General features: G+C 50.2%; 1 protein-coding gene across 1 annotated transcript; it reads right to left on the bottom strand.

Moving 5' to 3' along the window:
• Nucleotides 1–328: 328 nt before the first annotated feature.
• On the bottom strand, nucleotides 329–3,687 carry LOC128783262 (uncharacterized). Its single transcript, XM_053933913.1, has 10 exons — nucleotides 3,465–3,687; nucleotides 3,240–3,377; nucleotides 2,850–2,964; nucleotides 2,536–2,676; nucleotides 2,165–2,341; nucleotides 1,876–2,031; nucleotides 1,616–1,717; nucleotides 1,267–1,369; nucleotides 938–994; nucleotides 329–647 (listed from the first exon to the last, which is right to left on the bottom strand). Exons 1-10 carry the CDS (start codon nucleotides 3,638–3,640, stop codon nucleotides 448–450), a joined length of 1,365 nt encoding a protein of 454 aa, XP_053789888.1. The 5' UTR covers nucleotides 3,641–3,687; the 3' UTR covers nucleotides 329–447.
• Nucleotides 3,688–9,532: the final 5,845 nt, after the last annotated feature.

The following is a 9,532-nucleotide window of genomic DNA, read 5'->3' as shown; positions in this document are numbered from 1 at the left end:
ATCCAGAGGCACCTCGGAGCCCTCAGCAATGCAGCCAGCAACACACGGGCAGGAGGACACAGATGGCGGTTCCTGCCTGGGACAGGGCTTGTGGCCATCTCCAGGCACCGGTCTCACAGGGATCCCTGGAACTCCAGCCCCTGCCCACTGGCTCTGTTGGCAGCACAAAGGCTGCAGCAGAACCACCAAAGGCCAAGGGGCTTCTGGCCATTTTCCCTGCAAGCCTGCACGTGCCTAGGCAGCTTGCTGAGCCCAGGCACCCTTTGCTCCCTCTTCCCCTATGCCCTGCAGAGCCTGGGCAGCAAAAGAAAGATCCTGGGAGGCTGTCTATTATAACACATCCTAGATTTATATCCTACAGAAAAGCAAAAACAACGAAAGAACAATCTTGAAGAAATTAAACACTCCTGCTGGCTCAGGTGGCCCCAGCAGACAGAGCCTCTGGGATCAGCACTCTGCACAGCTCCGGCAGCGCAGCCAGCCGAGCCCCAAGAGACGAGGCCGTGTCCTCCATGCCCTGCGGAGCTGATCATGCAGGCTGTCCAAGAGGGAATATCCAGCTCTCTCTACTGCCTGGAGGATGTACAATGTTTGAATTGCTAGGCTTCCAACGGCGACGCTGATGTCATTTGCCGTGCCTTCAAGGGCTGAAAGAGAGAGCAACAGAGCCGTGGTCAGATCCCGCATCTGAGGGGACCCGAGGAGACCTCCCTGCCAGGGCCATCCCAGCCGGCTCCGGCCACGGCCAGCAGGGAATAAGGGACAAACGGGATCAGCCCGAAGCTGCTGGCCACGAATCCCCCAGGTGGCCCTGAAATCTCCGTGTGCTCTGCCCACGCCGCCCCTCGTCCGCACAGGGAGCAGAGCCCTGCGCAGCCGGGGCACGGCTTGCAGCTCCCCCGCCAGCCCCCGCTGACAGCCCGCTGCCCTCACTCACCCTCACAGATGAGCTGGAGCTCTTCCTTCTTCCCCCTCAGCTGCCGCCCGGCCATCCCTGCCAACACAGAGCCTGTCACGGCCCAGCGGCACAGCTCCCTGCCAGCGGCGCTGCCAGCCCTGTGGCCACACGGCCTCCTGGCCCGGCAGGGCTCAGCCGGGCCCTTGCCGCACGCTGCCGCCCAAGGGCACGGCTGCGAGAGGGCGGCAGCAGCGCCCAGGCCAGCCGGGGCTCCACCCCGCCGGGCCCGGATGGCGCTGCCGGGGCAGCAGGCGGGGCTGGGGCCGAGCTGCGGCGGGGCGGGGAGGGAGCCCGGGCTCGCGGCTCACCCAGGAACCTGATGGCCGCCTCTCGCAGGGGCTCCTCTGGGCTCTCCAGGTAGGGCATGGCCTGGCGCAGGTGCTCGGCCGCTCTGCTGCTGTCGTCTGCCAGCTGGAGAGAGCGGCAGGAGGGAAGGCTTGGCGCGGGCTCAGCCCCTGGACCGGGCACTCCCTGCGCCCAGCCCCAGCCTCCCCTGCCCGCACCGCCGTGAGCTCGGGCCCACAGGAGCCTGGAGAAGAGCCCGCGCCGCCTCTGGCTGCAGCAGCGGGCAGGGGCACAGCTGCCAGCCCCGCACACTGAGCACCGCGCTCAGGGGGATTCTCCAGCCTGAGGCTGGCACTTCCAGACCATCCTTACCAGGCACTCGGTGAACTTCCACAGCTTCTTCTTCTTCACCACTTTTTCCAGATCCCTCCTCTTCAGGAACTGGGCCACACAAAGCAGCGTTTCCTGAGAAGCCTGGAGAGCAGCAGAGACGCGGAGATGGCCCCACAGCCCAGGGCGCAGGACCTGTGTCCCTGTGCCAAGGCCTGGAGGAGGCTGCAGCCCAGCAGGTGCCAGGGCAGGAGGCAGCTGAGCCGCCTCCCAGGGGACAGCAGCAGCCCACGAGTCCTCACCTGTGCCACACGCCCATCCTCATCATGGCAGTGGAAGAAGAGTGGCAGCAGACTCTGTCGCACGTGTGTCTTCAGGGCCTTTTTGTCCTTTTGCAGTGGAAGAGACACCAATGTTTGGAAGAGCAGGATGGAGAGCAGCTGCACCTGGCTATTGTCCTGTATGAAAGGAAGAAAAAAAGACCTGAGCATCGGCTGCACGGGGCTCAGCTTGGCTCAGGCCTGGAAATCCACAGGGCACAAAGTGTCCGGGCAGCAGCCAGTGGCTGTGGCTGGAGGCAGCGAGCCTTACGTGGTCAAAGAGTGGCAGGAGCGCCTCAACCAGCCGCAGTGCAATGGAGCTGGCTATCAGCATGTCCTTGTCCCGGGAGATAAAGCTGAGGAGCATGACAGCCATGCTAACTATCTCTCCATCTGCGTCGCACAGGAGCTCCACAAGACTTTCAGTCAGGCTCCACATTTTTTCACTCTGTGCGGAACACAAGTTTGTGAAACGCCATCCTGCTGTCGCAGGGCCTAGAGGCCAAAGGGCTGTTGCGGGGCACTTGGGCAGCTGAAGCAGGAGGCAGGAGAGCTGGGAGCAGCTGCCCCAGTGCCTAAAGCCCAGCAAAGCCCAAGCGACTGCATTCCCGAGCGCAGCCTCAGCCGCTGCCCCCTTCTCACCATGGAGGGATTGTCAATGAGCTTGAGAAGGGCCCTGAGCGCCAGGCGACGCCTGTCCCTGCACTTGCTGTGCAGGTGCCTTGACAAGATTTGCAGGACTCTGTTAGCACTGCCTCCACTCAAGTTCAGGCACTCGAGGACCTGAAAGGCACAGGGCAGTGACAGGGGACCCGGCCGGCAGGAGCCCAGAACCGCACAGGGCTGGGCCCAGGCAGCAGCACAGGGCGCGGGCACCCGTCCCAGGCAGCTGCGGCTACGAGAGGGCAGAGAGCTGGGAGGCAGCTGAGCGAGGCAGCGCTGGCCATCAGGCTCACCTCCACAAGGAACGCCAGGGCGGGCAGCTCCCAGCGTGGCTCCAGTGTGCTGAGCAGCTGGAGCAGGTAGCGAGCGATGCGGGAGCACAAGGGGATGGAGACACGGGATATCTCCCTGGCAGGAGAAAAAGTAACCAAGACTTTGGGCCGGGGGACAAACCTCTCCCAGGACAGAATCACATAGGTCTGGTCTTTCCCCAGCATCCTGCAAGGGGCCCTGGGCTATTTGGGAGGCAGCTCCTTGTGGGTACCCTCCTCTGCCAGCCTTTTCCAGTCTGCTTGGCTGTGCCTCGGTGACAAGGCCCTCTGGCCCACGACCACTGGGACTGTGTGGGGCACCCTGGGCACAGAGCACAAATGTCAGAGGCAGCGGGGAGAAGGGGGTCTCACCTGGCCAGCAGACCCACGGCATAGTGGTGGGTGTCAGCACACAGCAGCGTGTCCCAGCCACGCTTGCGTTCCATTGCCAGCACCACATCCTCGTGCTCCATTTGGCAGAGCAGGGACTTCAGGGTCCGCACTGCAAACCTGCGTGCAGAGCAAAGCCCAGGTAACACTGGGAGCACTGGCTCCTGCCCAGGGATGTGGCAGGGACAGAGGAGTGGGATGGAGTACCTGTTGGGGCTGGTGGCAAGGCCGTATTGCTGCTGGCATCCCTTCCAGAAGGTATCGACCTCCTCTGGCATATCCAGAGTGCTGAAGAACACTTGGAAGAGCAGATGCACAAGTAGGTGGGGGAAATACACCGTCACCATCTGTGGGACACAGGGCACCTGGAGGATCTTCCACATCACCACAGTTGCCTGAAGTAGGGAAAGTCTCTTGTGAATGGAAGCAGAGTGATCAGAAAGATTCATGCAACACATTCCTTCAAAATCCTCACAGCGATGTCCTTGAGCCAGTAACAAGAAATCAGTTGCGGCACGATTCTGTAATCCAGCGTGTCGTCTACTGCCAACGTCAGTGGTGAGCTCACTTAATATTTTGGAGGTGATATTACTTTGTTTCCCTGTCCAACAAGCCAGTCGTCTTATTAGTTCAGAAGCTCAGGCGGAAGCAACTCCTGGTGCAAAAATTGATGTTAAAATGACAGATGGTCGTCCCCACAATTGAACATCATCTCTACAGTCAGGTCCTAATTCTAATTGGTGTACGCTACGCTTAACACGTTGAGACTTGTGACTTATGTTGAGTACCTGTTGGATGCTGGGGGCAAATGATGTTAATTTGCCAAAGTAACACGGTCCTCCTGCTGCTTTAGCAGGTATGGCAGGCCAGGCACGATCCCCACAAATGAGGAATACTCCTGGAGGTTACATCTGTGCCGTGGCCCTAAACCATGGAACAGGCCAAATCCAATTGTCACAAACAGCAGGAATGTTGTTGTACCAAGGGGATCCAGGGCAATGCAAGTACTATTACTTCTTGGTTTGAATGCCTGAAGGTTTTCGGAGCTAATGTCCTTTCTCTGAAATCCAAAAACTAGACAGTAATTTCCTGGAGCAGACCCTAACATGTCAAGCTCCTGAGGTTCTTTTTATACCTGTAACATTCAGTCCTTTTTGCAATTAAGAATGCTCGGGACCCTAGGGGATTTGGTTGAAATTTTGAGTTGTTTGCAGCAATTAATTGGAACGCCTTTTGTTTCATTTCATTGTTGTGGATATTCTTAGTTCAGTCAGAGAGAAAAAGAGAGATTTCTACCAGGCTGGGCCTGGGAGAGAGTTGGAAAAGAATGTAAAGAATTCACGATGTCTCTTGTTGTTCATATTGTTTATAGATATATTCTGCCACCGTGCATCATTCAGAGCACAACAATGGTGTGAGATGTTTTTACTTTAAGACCAATGAAATTTGTCTGCACAATGTTCTCTCTAAAGAGAGTGGTGCATTTGAAATAAATCAGTTTTCCTTCTCACTTCTGAACTGGAGTTCTTTGTTCCTGTCCTGCCACAACAACAACAGGCGGTAGTACAAAACTCATCTGCTGCTTGTTCAGGCTTGGGATAGACTTTACTTTTGTCCAAGGCCTGAATTCTGTGAGATTGTTCAAAGGAACTCCGATGAAGCAAGTACAAAAGGGATCAGAGGGGGTAGCTAGTGATAAACAGAATGATTTTTGCCCTGTCTGATTGGCCCAGGGAACCCACATATTTGTTCATGGTTGGATGTTAATCCATGCTGTCTTCTCCAAGGACAGTTTTGTCAGTCCTAACAGCCCTATAATCAAATGAAACAAGAATTTTGTAATTCTTGTTCCTAACTGGCAAAATGAACACCACAAGCTAAGAGCTTGCGTTCTTTTTGTGGCTAAGACAACAGTGTAAGCCTTGGTTACAACATGCCAAAAGAAAGCTTTGTATAGGCCTTCAATATTTTCTGGTATCTATGTTTCTGGAAAAGGCTGATCTGGCTCAAGGTTCAAAAATGCTCTACCAGGTTCTTCAAAGGTAATACTAACAATGACATCTCAGCAGTCTGAGCACAAAGCATGATCAGTTTGCAAGTGGTTCCACTGTATAACAAAATTCTTTCCACAACTACTGCAATGTAACACTATGTCAGCTTGCTTTCCACAATTCTCACAAACAGAGTTTTTATAGCACTTTCTTAACACGGCATTACAAGCTAGCAGTCCAAATGATTGTCCTGCTATTATTTTTGACACAACGTCTTCTATGGAAGGTGGGATTGGTCCGAATTCTTTGTGGAATCTCTTGAAGATTGGGAAGAAGTAGAGTTGATATTGATATTCCCCTCATTCTGCTGGGGTTGACATGCAGAGCAGACAAATCTGCTAGGGACCCACAAAGGTTCTTTACCTGTGGAAATACAGAAATATCCTTGACCGATAAAGAGCACTGGACTGGGTCCCTCCCAGTTGCCCGTAGTCATGTTTTTAGAATGAACTTGCATCCCAGGAATGGTTTGATTTTGACTGTTTTCAATAGCCTGATGATGTATAACAACAGGAGGCCCCTTTCTTCCTTCTGTTAGAGACAAGTAATTCCATATAAAAAATACTTTATTTAACCGTTTACTTGCATCAATCTCAGTTGTCTTTTCTTTCCTCAAGTATTCTTTTATTGTGCGATTTGCTCTCTCGACTGCGGCCTGTCCTGTAGGGGAGTGTGGAATTCCCCTGACATGTTTCACACCCCATGTTCTCATAAATCTAGCAACCCATAAACTACTGCAAGCAGGGCCATTATCTGTTTTGATTTCTGCAGGCACTCCCATAACTGCAAAACAGGCTGTTAAATGTCTTTCAACATGAACTGCCTTTTCTCCAGCCTGGGCAGTGGCCCAAATGAAGTGAGAGTATGTATCAATTGTTAAATGGACACATCTAGACTTTCTAAATTCAGGAACATGTGTTACATCCATTTCCCAAATTTGGAATGCTTTTAAACCTTTTGGGTTTAAACCCTATACCAGGCCCATGATGACTAGCAGGGGGACATGTCCATGTCCTCATGACTGAGGACAGGAACGAACAATTCCTTTTGCATCTGCCAAAGGGATTCTGTTCGGTCGATGCAATGATTTTGCATTTTGATGAAACATTTTGTGAAAAATGCCAGACACTTGTTTTTAAATTTTTTAAAAGTTTAATAATAATAAAATGGTTATAAAAATAGCAATGCAATTAGAGCAATAAAAATTTAGGGTTGGGACAATGACAAGACAATTAAAAGCAAAGAATTACAGACGTCCGGATGTTCTTGGGCACTAAGCTGCCAAAAACATGCCTTGCGAACAAAGGAATAACCCTTAAAAGCAACAGCCTGTTGCATATTCATCTATCTCATATATGATGCATAAATTCCTTGCTAATTAAGAACTTTTCTGGTTTTTGTCAACTTCTTCCCCTTCATCCTGGTGCTTCCATAAAGATGGAGAGAAGGTAGAAGAATGTTTGTCTTTTCCGATAAGGAGGCCGTAACTCTTTGTGTCCTGTCACTGTTATCTCTCTGCGAAGAGTTTCTTGATTATCTTATCCCTTTCTTGAGCTAGTAAAAAATCTTACATTGCAGAGTTTCTATGTTAACATTATGTTACAACCTAAAATTATATTTAACACACCACTCAAGAGAATTAATACAGCATAACTTTCTCATATTACACATATCATATTCATTTTAGTATTTGTGAAAAGCCAGTCATAAAAGATGCATTTTTCACAATTTCATGGCTGTTTCGGGCTTCTTCCAATTTGTTTCTTGGAGGTGTTATTGCAAAACAACTGACTGCTTCATCTGCTTGTGCATTGCTTTTGCCTAATCTAATGTTCCACTGATGGCTTCTGATATGCATCATGCAGAATTCTTGCTCTCTTTGCTGAAGCGTGGTATGGAACTGTACAAACAGTTCACCAAGCTGCTGCTTTTTTCTTTCTCGTAGCAAAGCATCTTCAATGCGCTGCACTACGCCGACTACACACAATGACTCTGATGCTATGTTTACAGGTGTATCTTTCCAGTTTCCAAAAGCCCAGCACACGGCTTTCGGTTCTAAGGTTTGGAGGCTGTCTCTCTGTTGCCCAAGGATGATGTGCTTCTGCCAGTGATTTTCTGATTGCCACACACATGCAGCCTTCTTCATTTTTCGCCCTGCATCTGTAAACACCTTTAACTGGCCCTTTAACTGGCCTTTCAGAACAGAGTGGTCTTTTGACCCGTATCGTTCAAGCATCTTCCAAAGAGGCCCTTTTGGTCGATTATTATGTACAGTTCCTGTAGAGCCTATCAAGGCTTCTTGCACTTCAATCGAATGCCACAGGAGCCATTCCAGATCATCTCCATGGACCGGGATGCTGATGTCTGCAGCCTCAGCTCCATCTAGTTCATTGATTCTGTCCTTCCCTTTTCCTACCAAAGCTGCTAATACTTCTGACCGATACGAAATACGATGCCATAGTTGCATTGGCAAAAACTCCCACTCAAGAATGATGGCCGTGTCCTCCCCCTTTTTCTTTTGCCATTGTAGGATAATGGCAAGGGGAGAAGTGGTGGCGTTGCAGATCAGAAGAGATAATGGCTGATCTGGCAATCGGCGATTACTCCATCCTGTTTGAATCTTACGAGCTACTGCATGCAGGGCAGCCTGTTGTTCTGGTGAACAGGTGTGGGGTCTTTGTGCCTCGGTGCCATGCAGCCAAGACTGGAAGGGGAGGAGGTCATCATTGGTGATGCCAACTAGATTACGAACCCATTGTACGTCTCCCAAAAGCCTTTGAGCATCATGCAGGGTACCGATCTGTGCAGTGATGGTTACCTTTTGTGGCCTGATCTGAGCGTCCGAGATGAGCCAACCCAGGTATTTCCATGGTACAGAACGCTGGACCTTTTCAGGGGTGACAGTCAGTCCACAGGAGTGCAAATGGTTGATGATCCACTCAAATTCACTATCTGTTAAATCAGATTCGGCAGCAAACAAAATATCATCCATGTGGTGATAAATGAGCATGTGAGACCATCGCTTTTGCACAGGCTGAAGTGCCCAATCCACAAAGATTTGACACATACTTGGATTCTTTCTGGACCCCTGGGGTAAAACTACCCATTCATAGTGTTTGGCAGGGGCTGCACGGTTGACAGATGGCAGAGTAAATGCAAACCTCTGTGTATCATCAGGGTGTGAAGGAATTGTGAAAAAACAGTCCTTTAAATCTATTATGATTTGCCAAGTTTGTGGGATCATTGTAGGAGCAGGAAGGCCACTTTGCAGTGCACCCATACCTAACATTTGATCATTAACTTTTTGTAAATCACGTAAAAGTCGCCACTTGCCAGATTTTTTCAGGATGACAAATATAGGAGTGTTCCACGGGCTTGTGGAAGGTTGAATGTGACCGGCTTTTAGCTGTTCCTGCACTAACTCTTCTGCAAAGCGCAGCCTTTCTGAGGTCTTCGGCCACTGGTCTACCCACTCTGGTTTTTCAGTTAACCATGTAATTTTTAGAATGGGCGGCTGCCGCCCAGTGGCCGTGGCACAAAATGCTGATCTGTTGTCAGGACCAGTCCTAGTTGTGGCAAAACATCCCTTCCAATCAATCCTGGTAAAGTGTGTGGAAGCGGCATTACAATTACAATTAATTACAATTGTTTGGCCGTCTTCAAACTGCAAAGTAATTAAGTCTTTACTTTGTTTTGGTGCTTTTGCTCCTCCCACCCCCACTGCCTGGGCAACTGGAGATTGTAATTCCCATGTCTGAGGCCACATATGTTGATTAATGATGGTGAGATCTGCTCCAGTGTCTAGTAATGGTTCTAAACTAATTTGTTGACTGCCCTTTTTCAGTTGAATTTTTGGATATGGTCTTTGATTAAGGTCCAATGTGAAAAACACATCATATCCAGAGGATCCAAAACCTTTATTTCCTCTTACTTTAGCTACTTGGCCTTGTTTTCTGAGTTTTTCATAATATTCTCGATGTGTAAGAAAGTTGTCATAAGGAAGTATTTGTGCAATCTTGCTGCCTTTAGGAATTGTTACAGGTGGTTGTAAAGCACAGGCCATGATTTGTACTTGCCCTATGAAATCTGCATCTATTACATTGGGTAATGCAATTACTCCTTGTTTGCTTGTTGACGACCTGCCAAGTAAAAGCCCTCGGGCTGGAGACTCAGCCCTGAGCACAGGGCCTTTTACTTCAGCTGGAATCAATGTTACCTCTTTGT

This window comes from Vidua chalybeata, unplaced genomic scaffold (assembly GCF_026979565.1).
Source record: "Vidua chalybeata isolate OUT-0048 unplaced genomic scaffold, bVidCha1 merged haplotype W_reject_6, whole genome shotgun sequence".
NCBI lineage: Eukaryota > Metazoa > Chordata > Aves > Passeriformes > Viduidae > Vidua > Vidua chalybeata.
Note: the sequence above shows the minus strand (reverse complement) of the source record. Positions and strands in the feature narration are given on the sequence as shown.

Bases quoted from the DNA above. Each gene is read 5' to 3' on its own strand.
- LOC128783262 (XM_053933913.1), bottom strand. From the start codon at position 3,640: ATGTGGAAGATCCTCCAGGTGCCCTGTGTCCCACAGATGGTGACGGTG. The intron at 2,677-2,849 runs GTGAGCCTGATG...TGTGCCTTTCAG, and splicing joins CCCTGGCGTTCCTTGTGGAG to GTCCTCGAGTGCCTGAACTT. The intron at 1,370-1,615 runs GTAAGGATGGTC...CGCTCTCTCCAG, and splicing joins GGAAGTTCACCGAGTGCCTG to CTGGCAGACGACAGCAGCAG.